The following is a 25,121-nucleotide window of genomic DNA, read 5'->3' as shown; positions in this document are numbered from 1 at the left end:
CTATACCTTCTGGAAGATCGTTTACATAAATTAGCAAGAGGATGGGTCCAAGTACAGAGCTTTCTGGGACTCCGCTGGTGACATCTCGTCAATCTGATGTCTTCCCCCTCACAGTTACTCGCTGTTTCCTGTTGCTTAGAAGCTCCCTTATCCACTGGATCACCTTACCTATTACCCCTGCCTGTTGTTTCAATTTTCGTAACAGCCTTTTATGGGGTACTCTGTCAAAAGCAGACATATATCTATGTCTGGCTTCCGAGACAAGCACGTTATTATTTGATTGCAAACTGTTTATTGCTAGTAGTGAGGAAAGGGAGTCGGAAATAATTCAGCTGTCTACTTCTGTGTTGTCAATAATTTCGTGTGCTACCAGTATTGCTACCAACTCAGCTTGCATTGTGGATGCCCAGTTACTAATTCGTATATTCCTTTCAATGGTGCTGCCACCAGGCTGATGAGCAATAACAGCACTTCCTACCCTCCAAATAGTTGTATTGAGTGATCCGTCAGTGTATATTGTCTGTGTTATTTTTTTTTCTAGTTTGTATATTGTGAATGTGTTCTATGGTGCTTAATTTAGTAGCAAGCTGAGCATGAGGGTTGTTTGTGGTTAGTTTCATGAGGGGGTATGCAGGCGTCAGGATGTCAAAAGGTACTATCTGCCAGGGGGGGAAGAAAGTGCTGTACTCTTTCATCTGTATATATATCGTGCAGTCCCATCATTTTAACTTGGGTGGCTGTTCTTTGAATCCATCTAGACTCGCTGGTTCCATTTCGTACGTGTTCTAACATTTCAACTGACACAATGTTGTTTTTGTTATTTCACAGAAGCTTTAGTCCCCTCATTTCAAATATTCTATCTCGAATGCTAGGTATATTTAATTCTTTCGGCATATTGAGAACTTTGGTAGATATAGGACAGCCAAATATAATTCTGAGTGCTTCATTTTGCATTTTTCCAGTCTATCAATACTTTACCTATTTTGCAGGACTAAAGCTGGTGCATGATAGTTTACCTTATATATGCTAAGAACATCATTTTTGCTATTCTAATATTAACACCGTATTTAGTGCTGTACCTCACTACCTCTCTGAGAACCTTGAGTCTGTCTCTACATTGTTCATGCAACTTATTGACTGCAGTTGAGTGTTACTTAGGTACTCCCTCATCCAATGGAGTACCTTCCTTTTCACTCCTGCCTGCATCTCCTGCTTTCGCAATAGTCTCTGGTAAGGTACTGTGTCAAAGACTTTCTGGCAATCCAAAATATGCAGTGTGCCCACCCCTCTCTCTCTTGCCTGATTCTTGTTGCCTGATCGTAGAATTCAATTAATCTTGTGAGGCATGACTTGCCATCCCTGAAACCATGTTGGTGTTGTGTCACAAAGTTCCTTCGCTCCAGATGTCCCACTTGCTTTTTTTCGCACAATTTACTCCATTAACTTGCATGGTATGCAAGTTAGAGACACTGGCCTATAGTACAGTGCATCCTGTCTATCCCCCTTCTTGTATGCCGTCTGTATGTATGCCGTCTTTCAAATTTTTGGCAATTCACCTGTTACCAGTGATTTGTTATAAACCATGGAGAGTGGCAGGCACAGTGCTTCTGCTCCTTTCTTTGGTATCCATGGTGAGATTCCATTTGGACATATAGCCTTTGTCATATCCAACTCTAGCAAAAGCATCATTACATCCTCACTGGTAATCTCAAACTTCTCTAGTGAGGCCTGGTTAACTATTCCTTCTCTTATCTCTGGAACTTCTTCTTGCTCTAATATGAAGACATCCTGGAACTTCTTATTGAGTTCCTGGCACACTTCTTTGTCGTTTGTAGTGAATCTGCATGCCCTTATCCTCAGTTACATTGCCTGTTCATTCACTGTTGTCTTTCTCCTGATGCGGCTGTGCAGCAATTTAGGTTGAGTCTTCTCCTTGCTTGCTATGTCGTTTTCATTTTCCCCTTCTGCCTCTCTTCTCACCCTGATGTATTCATTCGCAGCTCTTTGGTATCCTTCTCTGCTTTCAAGTGTCGTGTTATTTCTATAGTTTCTCAACACTCTTTTATTTAGTTGCTTAGCTAGCTTAATAGTAGTAGGCATCCTTCAGTCTCGGAAGACTATGGAGTTGCGCCCTGACAGGGCACAAAGCCTGGGTAGGTAGATATGGAGGAGAAGCTGTTACCCATGCAGCAGGTCCCCCCTCTCCACGTTGCTGAAATTATCCAATAGAAAGGCAAATGCCAATACACATGGTTCCAGCAACGCCGCAGGAGCTGCCAGAACAAGGTCGACGTCAACAACGAACTGCCTTAGGGGCTGCAACTCCGGATTTTTCCTCGAGGTTTACTCCTGAAACGTCCCCAAAAAGGGGTAGGGCCGCAAAGCAGCAGAGGTTTAAAATCAGGGTTTTCCTTTAACTAGATGGGCTGCCTTCCCAGGCTATCGAGTCCCATCTACCCGGATTAGCTAGCTTATATCTCTGATTAAACAATCGGTTTCTCATCTGCATTTAATTTTTTTCCTTTAGGTCCGGGATAAACTTTTCTGCTGCCTCCTTACACTTGTGCGTGATGTAGTCCATCATGTCTTGGGCTGTCTTTCCCCTGAGCTGTTTCCATGTTATTTCGGCTAGGAATTTTCTTATCTCTTCATAGTTTCCCTTACGGAATGCTTGCCTTTTGCTATCAGTTCCCTTCCTCGAGTACTTTAACCCTTCATCAACCAGATACTCAAACAGTGATCGCTCATTCCTACTCGGGCCTTGAAGTCAATTTCCCTTATGTCGGAGTCATTCACAGTGAAAACTAGGTCGAGTCTCGCTGGTTCATCGTTTCCCCTCATTCTTGTGGGTTCCCTGATATGCTGGCCTAAAACGTTTTTTGTTGCCACCTCCAGTAGTTTAGCTCTCCATGTTTTCTCTTCTCAAGGCTGTTCCTTGTTCTCCCAGTCTATCCTTCCATGACTGAAGTCCCCCATGATGAGCAGATGGGATCGGTTTCTACAGGCAACAGAGGCTGCCCTCTCAATTATGTTGTTAACTGCCAAGTTGTTTGTCATACTCTTGTCTGGGTCTTCTGTCATTTGGTGGATGGTTATATATCACTGCTACTACTACTCTTGGTCCTCCCATTGTCTTGGTGCCTGTTATGTAGTCTTTAAACCCTTCACAGCCTGGGATAACCATCTCGAAGCTCCATTCCTTTCTCATGAGTAGGGCCACTCCGCCTCCTCCCCTACCCTCCCCTTCTTTCCTTATTACAGTGTAATCCTCGGGGAACACCACATTCATCATGATTTCTGACAGTATTGTTTCCATGAGTCCAATTACATCTGGGTTAATTTTTTGTGCTCTTTCCCTAAGTTCACTCGCCTTGCTTGTAATCTCATCTATGTTCAAGTACATCACCTTGAAGCTGACTCTTTTCGGTCCATCCTCAGTTTGTGTTGATTCCACTGGAGTCAGTAAACATGGAGGGTCTGGGATGAGGAGGGGGAAGAGGGGTGCTGGGTTGTGAGTGGGGGGGGGGGGGGGGCTGAGGGTAAGTGGGACCTGGGTTGTGGGGAGGCTGGGAGGATCTGGTTTGGAGAGGGATGGGGCGAAGTGAGGGCTTGGAGGGGTGGGGGAGAAAAGAGGGCTTGGGAGGGTGGTGAAAAGAGGGGAGGAAGGGCTTGGCAGGGTGTGGGAGAAAGGAGGGCATGAGGGAGAGGGGGTGAAAAGAGGGCTTGTCGGGAGCAAGAGAGGATGGTGAGGAAGAAAGGAGGGCTTAGTGGGATGGAAGAGAAAGGAGGGCTTAGGGGGGTGGGGAAGAAGGGAGGGCTTAGGGTGATGGGGGAACGTAGGGGCTGGGACAGGTAGGGCTTCTATTTTGTGATCCTCCTCCCAGTGCGGCTGTTGAACTGCCTGTGGAGGGTTCCCCACTCCCTTCTGGGATCGTAGGGTTCTGGGCTGTGGTTCCCTGATTCCTGTCCCTCTCCTTGCGCTCGTTCCTGCCCCTCAATCTCTCCTTTCTGGTCATATCCCTCTGCTGCAGGAATACCTTTATGAACTTCAGTTCATTGAGTAGGCTGCTCTTCTTTGCTAAAATTTCTTTGTTTGTGTCCTCGCTTTTGAAAACCACTTTTATCAATCGATCTTGGTCCTTGTTGTACCGGCCAAGCCTGAACACCTTTTCTATATTCTGTTCTTCCCTCTCCATCTGTACCCCTTTAAGGATTTCTTTGACTGTGGCTTTGTCCATATCTCTCCTCATTCTTGGAGTAGCCCCTATTTGCTCCCTAATACCTACTACAATTACTGCTCTTTTCCTCTCTATCAGTTGGCTAGTGCATCTTGCTGCTTCCTGAGAAGTACCAACTTCCATGGCAATTTCCTATACCGCAGAGACAACTTCCAGGGTCCTTCTAAGCATGTTTGCTAATGAGGGTTGTAGTGTAGAAGTCCCTTCTATAGATACATTACCATCTTCCTGAGGGCTGGATCGAGTCTGGAATTGGAGGAGTCTCTTTCAGGCTTTTAATTTCCTCCCTTGCCTCAGTCAGTTCATCCTGCAGGTTGGCTACCTTTTCCCCTATTACCTGTAGTTCCTCCCTGATTTCTCTCTACATTTGAAAGAGTATCTCCTGAAGAGAAACATCTTGTCCTTCTCCTCCCTCTGTGTTACGTCTTCCCCAGGCCATGTTTGTTTCCTATTCCAGTTTTCCAATCCAATGTGTGTACTCTCCTAGTTGTACTCACCTAGTTGTGCTTGCGGGGGTTGAGCTCTGGCTCCTGGTTCTGCCTCTCAACTGTCAATCTACTGGTGTACAGATTCCTGAACCTACTGGGCTCTATCACATCTACATTTAAAACTGTGTAAGGAGTCAGCCTCCAGCTCATCACTGCCTAATGCATTCCATCTGTTAACTACTCTGACACTGAAAAAGTTCTTTGTAACGTCCCTGTGGCACATTTGGGTACTCAGTTTCCACCTGTGTCCCCTTGTTCGCATACCACCCGTGTTAAACAGTTCATCTTTATCTACCCTGTCAATTCCTCTGAGAATTTTGTAGGTAGTGATCATGTCTCCCCTTACTCTTCTGTATTCCAGTGTCGTGAGGTACGTTTCTCGCAGCCTTTCCTCGTAACTCATGCCTTTTAGTTCTGGGACTAGCCTAGTGCCATACCTCTGAACTTTTTGTAGCTTCGCCTTGTAGTTGACAAGGTACGGGCTCCATGCTGGGGCCGCATACTTCAGGATTGGTCCTACATATGTGATATACAAGGTTCTGAATGATTCCTTACACAGGTTGCTGAACGCAATTCTGATGTTAGCCAGCCTCGCATAAACCGCAGATGTTATTCTTTTGATATGGGCTTCTGGAGACAGGTTTGGTGTCATATCAACTCCCAAATCTTTCTCTCTGTCCGTTTTATGAAGGACATCCTCCCCCATTCGGTATCCTGTGTCTGGCCTCCTGAGTCCACTGCCTAGTTTCATTACCTTACATTTTCTCGGGTTAAACCTTAATATCCATTTGTTGGACCATTTATTCAGTTTGTCTAGGTCATCTTGTAGCCTCATACTATCTTCCTCCGTCTTAATTCTCATAATTTTTGCATCATCAGCAAACAATGAGATGAATGATTCTATACCATATGGAAGATCATTTGCATATATAAGAAACAGTATGGGTCCAAGGACTGAAACCTGCTAGACCCCAGTGGTGACGTCTCGCCAATCTGAGACCTCACCCTGCACAGTGACTCGCTTCCTTCTGTTACTTAGGTACTCCCTTATCCAATGGAACACCTTCCCGTTGACTCCTGCCTGCATCTCCAGCTTTCGCACTAGTCTCTGGTGTGGTTGTGTCAAAGGCTTCTCTTTCTTATTGCCTGATCGTAGAATATAATTAATCCTGCGAGGCATGACCTGCCATCCCTGAAACCATGTTGGTGTTGTGACACAAAGTTCCTTCGCTCCAGATGTTCCACTCGCTTTTTTCGCACAATTTTCTCCATTAGCTTGCATGGTATGCAAGTTTGGGACACTGGCCTTGTAGTTCAGTGTCTCCTCTCTATCCCCCTTCTTGTATATCGGGACTACGTTTGCCCTCTTCCAAATTTCTGGCAGTTCACCTGTTTTCAGTGATTTGTTATACACCATGGAGTGTGTCAAACACAGTGCTTCTGCTCCTTCCTTTAGTATCCATGGTGACATTCCATCTGGGCCTATAGCTTTTGTCACATCCGACTCTAGCAAAAGCATCCTTACTCCACTGGTAATCTCAAATTCCTCTAGTGGTGCCTGGTTAATTATTCCTTGACTTATCTCTGGAACTTCTCCTTGCTCTAATGTAAAGACTTGCTGGAATTTGTAATTGAGTTCCTCACACGCTTCTTTGTCGTTTGTAGTGAATCTGTCGGCCCATATCCTCAGTTTCATTACCTGTTCTTTCACTGTTGTCTTTCTCCTGATGTGGCTGTGCAGCAATTTGGGTCTAGTCTTAGCCTTGCTTGCTATGTCGTTTTCATATTGACATTCTGCCTCTCTTCTCACCCTGACGTTTTCATTCCTGGCTCTCTAGTAACCTTCTCTGCTCTCAAATATCCTGTTATTTCTATAATGTCTCCAAGCTCTTTTACTTTGTTGCTTAGCTAGCTTATATATCTGCTTAAACCGAGGCTATATAACAAATAGCCGAGGCTATTTGCCCATCATCCCGACGGCACTTTGATGGTAATATTGGATATAATTTTTTTATCAAATCACCTCATTTTGTGGGGCCACGTGAGCAACACAAATGTGAACAAGCCTGAATGGTCCCCAGGCATATATGCAGCTGAAAACTCCACACCCCAGGAGTGACTCGAACCCATACTGACAGGAGCACTATGCAACTGGTGTACAGGAGACCTTAACCACTCGATCATCAGTGACTGTACAAAAGATGATGGTAGCAGAGGCTATTTGCCCATCATCCCGACGGCACTTTGATGGTATTCTTAGGCATAGGTATTTTATCAAATCACCTCACTTTGGGGGGCCACGTGAGCAACACAAACGCGAACAAGCTTGAATGGTCCCCAGGCATATATGCAACTGAAAACTCCACACCCCAAAAGTGACTTGAACCCATTCTGCCAGGAGCACTAAGCAACTGGTGTACAGGAGGCCTTAATCACTCAACCATCAGTGACCATACAAAAGATGATGGTAGCCGAGGCTACCACATCACTGGCTAATGCATTCCAAATGTTAATTTCCCCTGATATTGAAAAAGTGATTTCTAATGATTCTGTTGCTCAATTGGGTACTAAGTTTTGAACTTAGTAGTCCCTGTGGCGAAGTGGTAACACACTCGTCTGGCGTTTCGTGAGCGCTTTAGCCTAGGTTCGTATCATGGCCTGGGAGGATTGACCGGGCGCCAATCCTTAATAGTAGCTTCTGCTCACCCAGCAGTGAATGGGTACCTGGTTGTTAAACGATTTGGTAGGTCGTATTCCAGGGAAAAAAATTGGATTATGGACTTGCCCGAAAATCTATGCGTGCTAGTGGCTGTAGAAGAATGTAAAAACTCTTGTATATTTAAATATACTGTCCCCTTGGTTGTGTACCACCCATGCTAAATAGTTTATCTTTATCTACCTTGTCAATTCCTCTTGAGAATGTTATAGGTGGTGATCATGTCATCCACAACTCTTCTGTCTATCAGTGTCGTGAGGTTTAGTTACAGTGATCTTTTCTCGTAGTTCATACCCGTCAGCTCGAGAACTAGCCAGGTGGCATACCTCTAAACCTTTTCTAACTTCGTTTTGTACTCACCTAGTTGTGCTTGCAGGGGTTGAGCTCTGCTCTTTCCGCCCGCCTCTCACCTGTCAATCATTCAACTGTTACTGACTACTATTTTTTTCCACACATACACACACACACCCAGGAAGAAGCCCGTAGCAGCTGTCTAACTCCCAGGTACCTATTTACTGCTAGGTAACAGGGACATCAGGGTTAAGGAAACTGCCCATCTGTCTCCGCCGGGTGCGGGGACCGAGCCCCGGTTCCTAGGTCCATGAGTCTAGAGCACTGTCCACTCAGCCCCATGTGTTTGATTGGATATGTACCCCTGGAGCTGCATACTGCAGTATTGGTCTGACATACAAGACTCTGAATAACTCCTTACCTCAGTTTCTAAAGGCCGTTCTTATTTTTGCCAACCTTGCATATGCCGCTGATGATATTCTTTAGACGTGGGCTTCAGGGCACAGGTCTGGCGTGATATCAACCCCAAGATATTTCATCTCCTCTTGATTCCTGAGAGATTTCCCGTTCCAACTGGTACCTTGTGTTTGGCCTCCAGTTTCCTACACCTATCTTCGTCACATTACATTTGCTTGATTTGAACTCTAGTAGCCATTTGTTGGACCATTCCTTCAGTCGGCCCAGTCATCTTATAGTCTCTAGCTGTCCCTCTGTCTTAATCCTTCTCATAATTTTAGCATCATCAGCAAACACTGAGACTCACGGGAATGAATAACCCTTAAAGTAACTCTGCTTCCTGTTGTTTAAGGGTTCCCTTATCCACTGGATCACCTACCTTGTGTGCTTCTCGTGAGCACCGTGTGTGTGTGTGTGTAATTACCTAGTTGTGCTTGCGGTAGTTGTGCTCTGGCTCTTTGGTCCCGGCTCTTAACTGCCAATCAACTAATGTACAGGTTCCTGAGCCTACCGGGCTCTATCATATCTACACGTGAAGATGTGTATGGAGTCAGCCTCCATCACATCACTTCATAATGCATTCCATTTGTCTACTACTCTGACACTGAAAAATTCTTTCTAACGTCTCTATGGCTTATTTGGGCACTCAATTTCCACCTGTGTTCCCTAGTGTGTGTGCCCCTTGTGTTAAATAATCTGTCTTTTATCTACCCTATCAATTCCTCTGAGAATCTTGTATGTATTAATCATGTCCCTTCTAACTCTTCTGTCTCCCAGTGACATGACGTTTATTTCCAGTAGTCACTCCTCGTAGCTCATACCCATCAGTTCGGGTACTAGTTTGGTGGCAAACCTTTGAACCTTTTCCAGTTTAGTCTTATACTTGAATAGATATGGACTCCATGATGGAGCCGCATACTCTAGGTTTGATCTGACATATGTGGTATACAAAGTTCTGAATGATTCCTTACACAAGTTTCTAAAGGCCGTTCTTATATTAGCCAACCTGGCATATGCTGCTGATGTTAACCTCTTGGTATGAGCTTCAGGGGACAGGTCTGGCGTGATATCAACCCCCCATGCCTTTCTCTTTCTCTTTGACTCGAAGTATTTCATCTCCCAAATGATATGCAGGCGATGAGTCACAATAACGTGGGTAAAGAATGTTGGCGAGACCACACACTAGAAGGTGAAGGGACGACAACGTTTCGGTCCGTCCTGGACCATTCTCAAGTCGATTCCCAAATGATACATTGTATCTGGTCTCCTGCTCCCTACGCCTATCTTCATTACATTACATTTGCTAGGTTAAACTCTTACAACCATTTGTTCGACCATTCTGCAGCTTGTCCAGGTCTTCTTGAAACCTCAAGCTGTTCTCCTCTGTCTTAATCCTTCTCATAATTTTGGCGTCGTCAGTAAACACTGAGAGTAACGAGTCTATACCCTCTGGGAGATCATTTACGTATATCAGAAACAGGATAGGTTCGAGTACAGAGCCCTGTGGGGTCTCCACTGGTGACTTCACACCAAACTAAGATCTCACCACTCACTGTAACTCTCTGCTTCCTATTGCTTAGGTACTCCCTTATCCACTGGAGCGCCCAACCAGTTACTCCTGCCTGTTTCTTCAGCTTATGCATCAGCCTTTTATGGGGTATTGTGTCAAAGGCTTTCCGACAGTCCAAGAAAATACAGTCCGCCCATCCTTCTCCTTCTTGCTTAATCTGTTACCTGATCGTTGAATTCTATTAAGACTGTTAGGCAAGATTTACTCTCCCTGAACCCATGTTGTTGGGTTGTCACGAAGTCCCTTCTCTCCAGATGTGTTACTAGGTTTTTCCTCGCGATCTTCTCCATCCCCTTGCTTGGTATACAAGTTAAGGACACTGGCCTGTAGTTCAGTGCCTCCTGTCATCATTTTTGTGTATTGGGGCTACATTATCCGTTGTCATGGGTTGTGTCAAGGAATTTTGTCATAGTTGTGTGACATAGAGGCCTGTCAAGAATTTAGTGGTGGTGGACCTTTAAATGTTATCTTGGGGAATAGAAAATTTTACTTGAGTCTAGGGGAAAATCAAGGGGAAATGAAAACATCCTAGTACAAAGATACAAATTTATATATATAAGGCACATGCTATTACATATATGAAATGTTATTCCTTACAACAGAAGGGCCAATAATATAACCCGAAGCGGGCTCTTGCTCCCCTAAGGCGCACAATCCTAAACCTGGAATCTTGCACACAGCCACCACACCTATCAACCCAGTGACACACATATCTACACCTCTAGGAAACCTGCACTCATATATAACATCTCCAAAGTTTGCATAACAGCTCTACTCTATCTTGCATCCCTGTTTAGATACAAAGGAAGGCTTATCTGACTGTGCGGCCGGAGAAAAACCCACAAATAGCAAGGACTGGTTGTCAGCGATACACCTCCCCTCAAGTCAAGATGGTGTCATCGCCCCTTAATACTCTATTCTTTACATTTGCAATCAAATCCTTCATTGGCTTTATTTACCATATTCCCTATGCATGCTTTTTGATTGAGTCCATTTTTCTCTCACATAGTTAGGCTATTCCAGTTCACATTATTTCTAATATTCTCCAGCTGAGAAGGTACTACTTTGCTGGGCGGAGTATTACTGGTGACTCGCGGCCTCTCTGATATCATCTGTAGATATTTTCCCATTAAACATTCTCCACTGTGTCCACCAACATTTTACACTTGAAACTAACCTCCACAGGAGGTAAGGTTCGTAACACTGCCCCCCCCCCCCCGTGGAGAAAAAATGAGAAATTCATAAATGAATTTCACTTTTTTTCACATAAGATTAACACCTCAAACAGATTTCATGATAATTGTAAAGAAACAGTAAATGATATATAATAAGCAATAGATACACAATAATATATACATCTCTGTGCAGTAGTACAACCCTAAGTCACCCCAGGTTTAGGCAATCTAGAAAGTGCATCTGCTACTACATTTAATTTTCATGGAATTTTGTTTGATGACTAGATTGTACTCTTGCAACAATAAAGACCAACTTAATTCCAATTCTCTGATTGGAGTTCTTCATGCTAGCAATAAATGTTAAGGGGTTGTGGTCAGTAAACACTTCAACAGTATTGGTTGATGCATCAATGTCAAATCTTTTAACAGCTAGTAATAATGACAAAGCCTCTCTCTCTCTACTGTGGAGTAATTCTGTTGACATTTGGTAAACTTTTTAGAATAGTAATGTATTGGATGATTAATACCCTCACCATCTTCTTGCATTAGTACAGAACCAGCACCCTAATACGAAGCATCTATATATAGTTTGAATGGCTTAGAGTAGACAGGAGTAGCTAACACTGGACCAGATGACAACATTCCTTTTAATTTAGTAAATGCATCCTGACATTCCTGAGACCATCTAAACTTTACATTTTTACATAGAAAATTTATCAAAGGAGCTTCTATTGCTGCAAAATTTTTACAAAACTTCCTATAATAAGCACACATTCCTAGATATCTTTGTACCTCCTTCTTGCTAGTCAGCACTGGATACTCTAATATATCTTTTATTTTATTTTTGAGTGGTAACACCTTCCCATTTCCCACTTCATATGCTAAGTAACAAATACTAGCTCTAGCAAAAGTACATTTGTGTAAGTTTACAGTTAAATTAGCCTCCTTTAAGCATTTTAATAGTTGAGCTAAACCTTTCATATGGTCCTCCCAATTATTGTGAAAAATTACAATATCATCCAAGTAAGCTCTACATTGTGGTATGTCTTTTAACACAAAGTTCATAAGACGCTGGAAAGTTGCTGGGGCCTTTTTTCAGCCCAAAAGGCATTACAGTGAATTCATACAATCCATCTGTAGTTGTAAATGCACTCATCTTCCGTGCTCTTGGTGTTAAAGGAATTTGCCAGTACCCTTTTGACAAATCTAGTTTGGTTACAAACTTGGCCTTACCAACACTGTCTATGCAATCATCTAATCTAGGTATTGGAAAGTTATCATCAACAGTCATTACATTTAGCTTACGGTAGTCAATGACCAACCTGTGAGTTCCATCCTTCTTTGGAACTAAGAAGGATGGATACAAGGACTACTCCAACTGCTGCTGCTAGGTCTCACCAATCCATGTTAAAGCATGTAGACGACCTCTTTCCGGGTGAGATTCAGCTTTGCAGGATTGACTATAGGGGTGTGACTTGACTGGTTGGTTGTCTGTCACTTTGATGTCATGGTGAATAACTGTCGTCTGGGTGGGAATATCGCCAAAGATGTCTGCATGAGAAGTCATCAACTGCTCCAAATCCTGCTTCTGCTCTGGTGACAAATGTTCCACCAACTTCTGGACATTAGCCAACCACTCCCCATTGCTAAAATAAGGTACATGAGCATTAGGTACATTATCAAAATCACATTCCCCATTATTCTCATCTAGATGGGCTACACTAAGCACCTGGTTGGTATTGGTAGTTCCCTTCTGTGTTAGCGTCATCCTATTCACATGCACTACTATTTCCTTTCTCTTGAGATCAGGTGTTTGGATTACATAATTGGTGGGACTGAGTTTCTTTATCACTGTATAAGGACCTTGGAACCTATGCAACAATGCTGGTCCCTGTCGTACCATTAGTACCACCACTTTATCACCTGCCTCAAAATGTCGTTGCTTTGTTTTTTTTATCATATTGTGCCTTCATCTTTTCTTGAGCTTCTTTAAGATGAATAAAGGCTTTAGCCCTGATTTTGTTTAACTTATCTTGTAAGTCATGAATATAGTTTACCTGCACAACACTTTCCGGATTTCCGATCAACTCATCTCTTAAGATGGTTAGTGTGTTTCTCACCTCATGGCCAAAAACTAATGAGTTGGGTGAACACCCCAGGGACTCCTGAAAAGTATCCCTCGGTGCCATGAGCATCAGTGGAAGACCATCATCCCAGTCTCTGCCAATTTCCTTGCAACTGGTTCTCAGCATTTGTTTAAGGGTTTGGAGCATCCTTTCCAAAGTACCTTGGCTCTCAGGATGGTAAGTAGTGGATGTCTTATGGAGGATGTCAAACTCCCCACAAAACTGCTGAAAACCTTTGTAAGTGAAAATGGCCCCATAATCTGTCTGTATTACTTTTGGTAAACCAAAAATAGTACAAAATTTCATATGTGCCTTACTACCACTTTCGTTGTAGCATTTCTCACAGGGAATGCCTCAGTAAGGCGTGTAGTTTGACACAGTATGGTGATTTTATATATATATTATTACTCTTGGTTCTAAGCAATGGGCCTACTACATCAACGATAATATGAGTAAAAGGTTCCGCAGCCACCCCAATTGGCTGTAAAGGGGTTTTTGGTATTACCTGGTTTGGTTTGCCAGTTTTTACACGTACAGGACATTAATTACAATACTGGATGACATCTTTCTTTAATCCAGGCCAGGTAAAATACTTGCCTAATTTACTATATGTTTTCGCAATACCCTGATGACCGCCTATTGGTGAATCATGGGCTACACTTAGCACTTTTTCTCTATAACCCCTCGGTAGGACTACTTGATTAACTACCTCCCAAGTGTGTGACACAGGTGAGCTCCTAGGTCTCTACTTCCGCATCAACACCTCTTTAGTGTAGTAATAAGTCATAGCCTCCGATTCTGCTTCTAGATCAGTTACTGCCTTATTATGCAAGTCAGTCAACGTGGGATCAGTTCTTTGCTGATAAATAAAATTATATTTAGATCTCAAGTCTGAAGAGCCAGATGTGGTAACTGGACTACACTCTCCCCAACCCTTTTTCCTAGGTGGTTTGGTGGAGATGCTTCCCATCCTGTTCCCATCTGCTTCTTCCAACTTGGCCATAAAAGTGTCACCGAGATCCACTTCACTATTTAATTTGTTAACCTCTAATTTTGTCTCCTGATTTACATTATCGGAAGTTTGTGATATTTGAGACTCTGATTTTGACTGGGTCACAGTACATGCTGGGTACATTATTTTCTCCTCAGGATCTGTCCATGCCCTAATCACCTCTGGCTTAGTTAGCATTAATGGGTGGTCATCTCTTCTAACTCGATTACCAGCAAGATCATTCCCCACAATTAGATCAATGCCAGCAACTGGTAATTTAGAACTAACACCTACTAAACTTTTGCCTTTAATAAAATCACAGACAAGGTTTAATTCCCTCAAGGGTACAGTCTGGACATCTCCAGTGATTCCCTGTATAATTATTGCCTCCCCAGTCTCTGTACACTATATATAGTAAAACACTCTCTAATAGTAAAGATTCGGATGCTCCTGTTTCCCTCAAAATTTTAACATCATGCCACAAACCATTTGCACACTGTAATTTTCCATTTGATATAAACTCTACAAAATGATTAATAGCAAGTGTTTTTTTCCCATTATTTTTGGTACGCATTTGGGTTTTCTCTCATCACACACTGAGTGCCAGAGGCCTCTTTTCTGGGTGAAGAAACCAACAACTCTTAACAACATGACCCTTCCTATGGCAGTAGGAACACTGTTTCAACTCTGGGTGAGGCTTATTACTAGTGTGATCCTCTTTGGGTTTCACATTACTCTTTTTACCACCTGGCACCTTTGAAAAAGTGTTTCCTTGACCTGCTGTTGGGTACATGTGGGCCCATATCTGACGGAGTAGTTTAGTGCTCGACCAGATCCTTGTCTATTTGATTGAATTTAATTTTTAAACGTTACTTTATGCATCAACTCATATTAATCTGCTAATTTGGCCAACTCATAAATATCTCTGGGTAATTTCTCTGCCAAATATAAAGCTACATTAGAAGGTATATCTTATCTTCTTCTTGAGATGATTTCGGGGCTTTTTAGTGTCCCCGCAGCCCGGTCCTCGACCAGGCCTCCACCTCCAGGAAGCAGCCCGTGACAGCTGACTAACACCCAGGTACCTATTTTACTGCTAGGTAACAGGGGCCTAGGGTGTAAGAAACTCTGCCCATTGTTTCTCGCCGGCGCCTGGGATCGAACCCAGGACCACAGGATCACAAGTCCAGCGTGCTGTCCGCTCGGCCGACCGGCTCTCTGCTAAAGATTCAAGGGTATGCAAGATAAAGGTAAAGGTAAAGGTATGCAAGATAAAGATTCTTCTATTAAGAGTAAATTTTTAAGAGTCCAGAGCCCTATTTTTTCAGCATCTAAGAATTTATGAATTAAACATATTATATTTCTCTTGTGCAAATTCTACCAAAGTTTGACTTGGGTCTCGTCTCAGTATCTAAACTTTAGCCCATAAGCCTCAGGAACAAGTTGAGATGTAGGAAGGATGGCTGCCTTTAACTTGTCATAGTCAAAACTGTCACTCAAAGGCATAGCTGCAAATATCCTCTGTGCCTTTCCCACCACCTGACCTTGAAGAAGAGATACCCATTGTGTTTCAGGCCATTCCATACTCCGTGCCAACTTTTCCCAGTGAGTGAATAATTGGTCTAGGTCAGTCTCACAGAATAGAGGAAACTTGACATTCTTGTTAACCTTTAACTGCCCAGGTGTTCCTAAATCAACAACACCGGTATTTTCTGATCAAATTCCCAATTCTGCTAGCCTAATCTCTAACTCAATTTTTTTCTGAGCTTGTTCCACTTCTAACCTCTTCATAGCTAGTTCTTGAGCTTGTTCTGCCTCTAGCCTCTTCTGAGCTTGCTCTGCCTCTAGCCTCTTCTGAACTTGCTGTGTCTCTAGCCTCTTCTGAGCTTGCTGTGTCTCTAGCCTCTTCTGAGCTTGCTCTGCCTCTAGCCTCTTCTGAGCTTGCTGTGTCTCTAGCCTCTTCTGAGCTTGCTCTGCCTCTAGCCTCTTCTGAGCTTGCTGTGCCTCTAGCCTCTTCTGAGCTTGTTCTGCCTCTAGCCTCTTCTGAGCTTGCTCTGCCTCTAGCCTCTTCTGAGCTTGCTCTGCCTCTAGCCTCTTCTGAGCTTGCTCTGCCTCTAGCCTCTTCTGAGCTTGCTCTGCCTCCAACTTCAACTTCTTCAGTTCCAATTCTGCCTGCCACTGCATCTGAGTCTCCACCTTTCCTGTAGTTACAACATTTGCACCACTGGTGGACGGGGTTGCTCTAATGTTTCCGGTGGGAGAATTTGCTCATCTACCCAGTGCATCATTATCTCTCTTAGCAGTTCCGTCTTCACCATTCCCATGTGCAATAATAGCCCATAGTGCTTGCTAACAGCCACTGGGATAGAACCTTTTTTGAAGCTTTCAAACCTTAACACTAGGATTGCCGACAATTTGTTGTGCTACCAAATCCATTCTTAGTGTGCTAAGAATGGATCCAACACAAATTTATATGTATAAGACACATGACAACATATATATAATAATTTGTACTCCTAACAACTCAAGGTCATACTGTAATAATAAAAACTCCCAAGCGGGCTCTGGTTACCCTATGGCTGACAGTCCCAAACCTGGAACCATGCACACAGCCACCACACCTATCAACCGGTGACACACATATATAAACCTCTAGGAAACCTGTTCTCTCTCTTATAAAACATCACCAAAGACTGCATTACTGCTCTACCCTATCTTGCAACCCTGATACCAGGTAATGATGGTTTATCTGACTGTGCGGCCGGAGAAAAACCCTCAGAAAAGCAAGGTCTGGTCGTCAATGATCCACTTCCCCTCACGTCAAGATGGCGTCCACCTCTCTTGCGTCATTGCCCCTTTATACTCTATTCTTTACATTTGCATTCAAACACTTTTTTGACTTTATTTACCATAGTCCTAATGCATGCTTTTTGATTGAGTCCATTTTTCCCTCACATAGTTAGGCTATTCCAGTTCACATCATTCCTAACAATCTCCAGCTGAGAAGGAACTACTTTGCTGGGCGGAGTATTACTGGTGACTCGCGGCCTCCCAGATATCAGCTGTAGATTGTTTCCTGTCAAACATTGTCCACTGTGTCCACCAACAATTTATAATTGAAACTAACTTCCACAGGATGTAAGGTTTGTAACGCTCTGCTCCTTCGGCCCGCCTCTCAACTGTCAATCAATCAACTGTTACCAGCTACTATTGGTTTTTAACACACACCCCAGGAAGCAGCCCGTAGCAGCTGTCTAACTCCCAGGTACCTATTTACTGCTAGGTAACAGGCGCATCAGGGGTGAAGGAAACTCTGCCCATTTGTTTTTCCGGCGGTGCCGAAGGATCGAACTTCGGTCAGTAGGTCCACGAGTCTAGAGCGCTGTCTACTGGGCCACCTCCCACCCACATGTGTGTAATTACCTAAGTGTAGTTACAGGATGAAAGTTACGCTCGTGGTGTCCCGTCTTCTCAGCACTCTTTGTCATATAATACTTTGAAACTACTGACGATCTTGGCCTCCACCACCTTCTCACCTAACTTGTTCCAACCGTCTACCACTCTGTTTGCGAAAAGAAATTTTCTAATATTTCTTCGGCATCTGTGTTTAGCTGGTTTAATCTATGACCTCTTGTTTTTAAAGTTCCAGGTCTCAGGAAATCTTCCCTATCGATTTTATCAATTCCTGTTACTATTTTGTATGTAGTGATCATATCACCTCTTTTCTTCTGTCTTCTGGTTTTGGCATATTTATTGCCTCTAACCTCTCCTCGTAGCTCTTGCCCTTCAGTTCTGGGAGCCACTTAGTAGTATGTCTTTGCACCTTTTCCAGTTTGTTGATGTGCTTCTTAAGATATGGGCACCACACAACCTCTGCATATTCTAGCTTTGGCCTAACAAAGGTCGTGAACAATTTCTTTAGTATATCGCCATCCATGTTTTTAAAGGCAATTCTGAAGTTAAAAAGCGTAGCATAGGCTCCTCGCACAATATTCTTTATGTGGTCCTCAGGTGATAGTTTTCTATCTAGAACCACCCCTAGATCTATCTAGATACACCCCTGTGTGTGTGTGTGTGTGTGTGTGTGTGTGTGTGTGTACTCACCTATTTGTGCTTGCAGGATCGAGCACTGACTCGTGGATCCCGCCTTTCCAGCTATCGGTTGTTTACAACAATGACTCCTGTCCCATTTCCCTATCATACCTAGTTTTAAAAGTATGAATAGTATTTGCTTCCGCAACCTGTTCCCCAAGTGATTTCCATTTTTCCACTACTCTCACGCTAAAAGAAAACTTCCTAACGTCTCTGTGACTCATCTGAGTTTCCAGTTTCCACCCATGTCCCCTCGTTCTGTTATTATTACGTGTGAACATTTCATCTATTTCCACTTTGTCAATTCCCCTGAGAATTTTATATGTCCCTATCATATCTCCTCTCTCCCTTCTTTTCTTTAGTGTCGTAAGGTTCAGTTCCTGCAGACGCTCTTCATATCCCATCCCTCGTAACTCTGGGACAAGCCTCGTCGCAAACCTCTGAACCTTCTCCAGTTTCTTTATGTGTTTCTTCAGGTGGGGGCTCCATGATGGCGCGGCATACTCTAAGACGGGTCTCACGTATGCAGTGTAAAGCGCCCTTAAAGCCTCCTCATTTAGGTTTCTGAATGAAGTTCCAATTTTCGCCAGTGTAGAGTACGCTGCTGTCGTTATCCTATTTATATGTGCCTCAGGAGTTAGATTAGGTGTCACATCCACTCCCAGGTCTCTTTCTCGAATCGTTCCAGGTAGGCTGTTTCCCTTCATTGTGTACTGTCCCTTTGGTCTCCTATCACCTGATCCAATTTCCATAACTTTACATTTACTGGTGTTAAACTCCAGTAGACATTTCCCTGACCATCTCTGCAACCTGTTTAAGTCCTCTTGGAGGATCCTACAATCCTCGTCTGTCACAACTCTTCTCATTAATTTTGCGTCATCCGCAAACATTGACATGTATGATTCCACTCCTATAAACATATAATTTACGTAAATTAGAAAGAGGATTGGTCCCAGCACCGATCCTTGAGGTACTCCACTTGTTACTGTTCGCCAGTCTGACTTCTCGCCCCTTACCATTACCCTCTGGCTCCTTCCTGTTAGGTAGTTCTTCACCCATGCTAGGGCCTTTCCGCTTACTCCTGCCTGCCTCTCAAGTTTGTATAGCAGTCTCATGTGCGGTACTGTATCAAAGGCTTTTTGGCAGTCAAGAAATATGCAGTCTGCCCAGCCTTCTCTGTCCTGCCTAGCCTTGTTACTTTATCATAGAATTCTAAGAGGTTCGTTAGTCATGATTTCCCTGTCCAGAACCCATGTTGGTGCTTGTTTACAAACCCAATGCTCTTCAGGTGCTCAACAAGTCTTAGCCTAATTATTCTTTCAAGTATTTTGCAGAGGATGCTTGTCAGTGATACAGGTCTGTAGTTAGTGCCTCCTCCCTATCACCTTTCTTGAAAATCGGTGCGACATTTGCCTCCTTCCAGCAACTGGGCAATTATTCCGACATAAGTGACTCATTTAAGATCATTGCCAGAGGCACGCTGAGAGCCTGCGCTGCCTCTTTAAGTATCCACGGTGATACTTTGTCTGGTCCAACAGCTTTATTTGCATCCAGTGTTGTCAACTGTTTTATTACCTCCTCTGCTGTCACCTCTATATCTGATAGTCTTTCATCTAGGGTAATCGCTTCTAACAATGGGAGCTGCTCAGGCTCGGTTGTGAACACTCCATGGAAACTTGCATTCAGTACCTCGCAGATTTCCTTGTCGCTTTCTGTATATGCCCCTTCTGTTTTCCTCAGTCTTGTCACTTGGTCATTTACCGACATCTTCCTTCTTATATGACTATGTAGTAATTTAGGTTGCTTTTTCGCTTTGATCGCAATATCATTCTCATAATTTCTTTCCGACACTCGTCTTATGTTATTGTAATCATTCCTAGCTCTGTTACATCTAATCCTGTTGTCCTCTGTCCTTTGTCTTCTGTACTTCCTCCACTCCCTCCTGCTTCTCACCTTTGCTTCCTGACACTGTCTATTAAACCATGGGTTATTATATTCCCTCCTGCTTTTTTCCTTTATTGTTGGAATAAATCTCTCTTCAGCCTCCTTGCATTTCCATATGACTTGGTTCATCATACCTTGCACTGTTTTCCTCTAAGTTCTTCCTCCCACATCACTTCTCCCAGGTAGTACCTTATCCTTCTGTAGTCCCCTTTTCTGTAATCAAGTCTTCTTTCCTGGACCTCTTGTCCTTTGGTCACAATTTTAAGCTCCATCATGTAGTTAAGGACTAGGACACAATGGTCACTGGCTCCTAGTGGCATTTCATGTTCCAACTGCTCGATGTCTTCTACATTCTGGGTGAAAATGAGATCTAATAGGCTGGGCGTAACCCCTCCTCTTTCCCTAGTATCTTCCTTCACATGCTGTGTTAGGAAATTCCTGTCAATAACGTCTACCAGCTTCGCTCCCCAGGTCTCCTCCCCGCCATGGGGATTCCTCGTTTCCCAATCTATCTCTCTGTGATTTAGGTCCCCCATGACCATCAGCTTCGCTCTCATTCTATGCGCTATAGTTGCTGCCCTCTGCAGTTCATCTATACATGTGCTGTTGCTGTCCTCGTACTCCTGCCTGGGCCATCTACTGTTTGGTGGGGGATTGTAGAGTATCAAGATTACAATCTTCTTCCCATCCACTGTCAGAGTTCCATATATGAAGCTCGTGCTTTCATTAGTACTCGGATTTTCCAGCTCATCAAACTTCCATTTCCGCTTTATTAGGAGTGCCACTCCTCCTCCCTGTCTCTGTGTCCTTTCTTTTCTTATCACCTGGTACCCCTCTGGAAAGATTGCATCCGAGATCATGCCATTTACTTTAGTTTCCACTATTGCTACTATGTCTGGGTCTGCCTCACTAACTCTTTCTTTTATCTCTTCTGCTTTATTGGCTACCCGATAAGCATTGGTGTACCAAACCTTGTGACTCTTCTTGGAAACTCGGGTGTCAGAGTTCCCCCTTTCACCGGGGGTCTGAGGGGGACTGGGGGGTGTCTGGGGGGCGAGTGGGGGCTGTGGGGGTAAATGGGGGGGTGCTAGGGGGGTGCCTGGGAGTGCCTGGTAGGCGAATGGGGTCTGGGCATCTAGGGGGGGTAGGAAGGGCATAATGGGCCTGAAAGTTAGGGGTCTGAATAGCATGGGGGGGTTGAGAAATAGAGTGAGACTGAGAGTCAAATAGAGGTTGAGTTAAAGGTTGAGGTTAAAGTTAAAGTTAGAGGTTGAGTAGGGGTTAAATGTGGGCTGGAGGTGCATAGGAGGGGTGAGGGTTGGGTGGGGTTTGGGGGTGAGTGTAAGAGGGGTGCAGTGGAAGCTGGGATGGAGTAGATGGAATTGAAGGCAATGGGGTAGAAGGGGCAGGGGAGTAGGATGGGGTAGTAGGGGAGGGGGGGATGGGAAGGTGGGTTTGGGGAGGGCATGGCTTGACCCACTGGGGTCGTTGACAGGTGTGATGTAGTAGGGGCAGGGGAATCGCTGGGGAGGTGCAAATGGGAAGGGACAGGGGGGTTTTGGGTGGATGAAGCAGGGGGGTTTTGGGGGGCTGAGGCAGGGGGGGGGGGGAGAAATAGGAGGGCTGAGTTGGGGAGGATGCGACCTGGGAGGTGACCTGGGAGGTGAGACTACCTGAAAGGCTAGTTCGGTGTTGTGCTTGCCATCTATTCTTGTGAGCTATTTGCTCATCTTTCGTCATAATCCTCTCTATAAACACATTGTAATGGGTTTCACTTCCTCTGAGTAAATACTTGTTCCTCATTATGTACTCCACAGCCTCCTCATTGGAGAATTGAACCAGAACAGGTCTATTCTTGGTACAATTGTAAGGTCCAACCCGGCGGCTGATATCCACCTCGTGTTTTGCCATTCCTGCTCCAATACACCTCAATATCTCATGCAATTCATATTTTACCATCTCTATTCTTTTTTGTCTGGTTGGTGCCCCAGATTCGAATAATCCTTGTATTATAATAGACCATCTCCTCAGTAAATCATTGTCATGCTGGTGTGTGTGTGTGTGTGTGTGTGTGTGTGTGTGTGTGTGTGTGTGTGTGTGTGTGTACTCACCTAGTTTTCTTTGCAGGGGTCGAGCTCTGGCTCTTTGGTCCTGACTCTCAACTGTCAATCAACTGGTGTACAGATTCTTGTGCCTAATGGGCTCTATCATATTTACATTTGAAACTGTGTATGGAGTCTGCCTCCACCACATCACTGCCTAATGCATTCCATCTGTTAACTACTCTGACACTGAAAAAGTTCTTTCTAACGTCATTGTGGCTGATGTGGGTACTCAGTTTCCACCTGTGTCCCCTTGTACACGTACCACCCGTGGTAAAAAGTTTATCTTTATCTACCCCCCTGTCAATTCTTCTGAGAATTTTGCAGGTAGTGATCATGTCTCCCCTTGCTCTTCTGTCTTCCAGTGTCGTCGTGCAGCCTGTCATCGTAACTCATGCCTCCTAAAGAACAAATCCACAAGGGCCGTGACGACGGTTCGAACCTACGTCTGAAAGGATCCCAGCCGCTGCCTTAATCGACTGAGCTACAACATGGCCAAAAGAATTGCAACCAGAAGTTCTGCTGAGCTTACTTCGATCCTGCAGCCTCTCCGAGACACAAACCAGGGTTTTACACAATTCCCCCATGCACTCGAGCTCTATCAATAAGCTGTTCTACCTCTTCGCCCTTACTTCATTACACACAGAAATCACAATAGCGTGATGCATCAAATGAACAAATCCACAATGATGGTGGGGGGGGGGGGGTCCACGAATCCACAAATCCCTTGTGGATTTGTTCATTTGATGCATCACGATATTGTGATTCCTGTGTGTCATTCCTCTTAGTTCTCGGACTAGCCTAGTGGCATACCTCTGAACTTTTTCCAGCTTCGTCTTGGGCTTGACAAGTTATGGGCTCCATGTTGGGGCCGCATACTCCAAGATTGGTCTTATAGATGCGGTATACAAGGTTCTGAATGATTCCGTGCACAGGTTCCTGATGGCAGTTCTGATGTTAGCCAGCCTTGTAAACGCCACAGATGTTATTCTTTTGATGTGGGCGTCAGAAGACAGGTTTGGCTTGATATCAACTCCTAGATCTTTTTCTCTGTCCGTTTCATGAAGGACTTAATCTCCCATTCGGTATCCTGTGTCTGTTCTCCTGTTTTCTCCGCCTAGTTTCATTCCCTTACATTTACTCGGGTTGAACTTTAGTAGCCATTTGTTTGATCATTCACTCAGTTTGTCTAGATCATTTTGTAGCCTCATTCTATCTTCCTCTGTCTTAATCCCCCATATAATATTTGCACCATCAACAAACAATGAAAGGAACCAATTAGAGTCCTGGGAACTCTCCACTATCACAGTTTGTAAACCTTGTTCACGAGTTAGCGTCTTGGGATCTCATCACCATCACAGGCTGGACACCATGGTCACCAGTTAGCGTCTTGTGCACTCTCCTTTCGATTGGGTTTCCTTTTTTTTTGGGGGGGGGGGGAGCAGAAAATAACGTGATGTTTAACGATGATAAGTTCCAGGTACTCAGATACGGTAAAAATGAGGCTCTTAAACATAATACAGGGTACAAAACAAAATCGAATCTGCCCATAGTAGAAAAACAGCATGTCAAGGATTTGGGAATAATGATGTCCGACGACCTATCATTTAGGGAGCATAACCAAGCAAATATTGCGTCAGCCAGAAAAATGATATGGATGGATTACGAGAACCTTCAAGTTCAGAGATCCCATCTCAATGGTTGTACTCTTCAAATCACTTATGTTGTCCCGTCTTGAGTTCTGCTCAGTACACACTTCCCCCTTCAGAGCAGGAGAGATTGCTGAAATTTAGGGAATACAGAGAACATATACGGCATGCATAGACGAGATAAAGCACCTAAATTATTGGGATCGTTTCAAAGCTCTCCAAATGTACTCACTAGAAAGGAGACGAGAGAGATACCAAATAATATACACATGGAAAATACTGGAGGGACAGGTCCCAAATTTGCACAGTAAAATAACAACGTACTGGAGTGAACGACATGGAAGAAAATGCAGAATAGAACCAGTGAAGAGCAGAGGTGTCATAGGCACAATCAGAGAACACTGTATGAACATCAGAGGTCCCCGGTTGTTCAACGTCCTACCAGCGAGCATCAGAAATATTACAGGAACAACCGTGGTCATCTTCAAGAGGAAATTAGATTGTTTCCTTCAAGGAGTGCCGGACCAACCGGGCTGTGGTGGGTATGTGGGACTGCGGGCCGCTCCAAGCAACAGCCTGGTGGACCAAACTCTCACAAGTCAAGTCTGGCCTCGGGCCGGGATTGGGGAGTAGAAGAACTCCCAAAACCCCATCAACCAGGTATCAACCAGGTATCTCCTTAATCACAGTCTCTAGACCATGGTCACCAGTTAGCGTGCTGGGAACTCTAAACCATCCCAGTCTGTATACCATGGTCACCATTTAGGGTCCTGGGAACTCTAAATCATCCCAGTCTGTACACCATGGTCACAACTTAGCGTCCTGGTAACTCTCCACCATCACAGACTGTACACCATGGTCACCAGTTATCGTTCTGGAAACTTTACACCATCACAACCCTCAAACCTTGCCCCCCCCCCCCCCCAGTTGAAGAGACGAATTAATGACGTCATGATCCGTGCTTAAGATGAAGACGTGTTTGGAATCTGCTATAGATGACTTAGCTTGATTTGAAGGAGGTATCCGAGTGCTTGTACCCGGCTCTGCTGACCACACTGGCTTCCACTCACATCATCTCTTGCAAACGGAAATTTTCTAGACTTTTAATTAACGTAAAAAATATGAAAATTGTATGAAATTTATATGAATATATATAAAAATTGTACCACACTTTACCAATGCGATTTGTGACTGTCAACACACACTCATAGTTCATGGTTAACAAGGTAACAATATTGACTTTCCTCATATTGTAAAAGTTCTTTTAGTAACTATTTTGTCGA

At 44.0% G+C, this 25,121-nt stretch overlaps 1 protein-coding gene across 1 annotated transcript; it reads right to left on the bottom strand.

The window, feature by feature from the left end:
- Positions 1-5,690: 5,690 nt before the first annotated feature.
- Positions 5,691-6,422, bottom strand: LOC138353953 (uncharacterized). The gene has a single exon (XM_069307388.1). The coding sequence runs from the start codon at positions 6,420-6,422 to the stop codon at positions 5,691-5,693; it is 732 nt and encodes a 243-aa protein (XP_069163489.1).
- Positions 6,423-25,121: the final 18,699 nt, after the last annotated feature.

The sequence above is a fragment of the Procambarus clarkii genome, chromosome 60, assembly GCF_040958095.1.
Source record: "Procambarus clarkii isolate CNS0578487 chromosome 60, FALCON_Pclarkii_2.0, whole genome shotgun sequence".
In the NCBI taxonomy this organism is placed as follows: domain Eukaryota; kingdom Metazoa; phylum Arthropoda; class Malacostraca; order Decapoda; family Cambaridae; genus Procambarus; species Procambarus clarkii.
The sequence above is the reverse complement of the archived record's forward strand: the minus strand, read 5'-3'. Positions and strand labels throughout refer to the sequence as shown.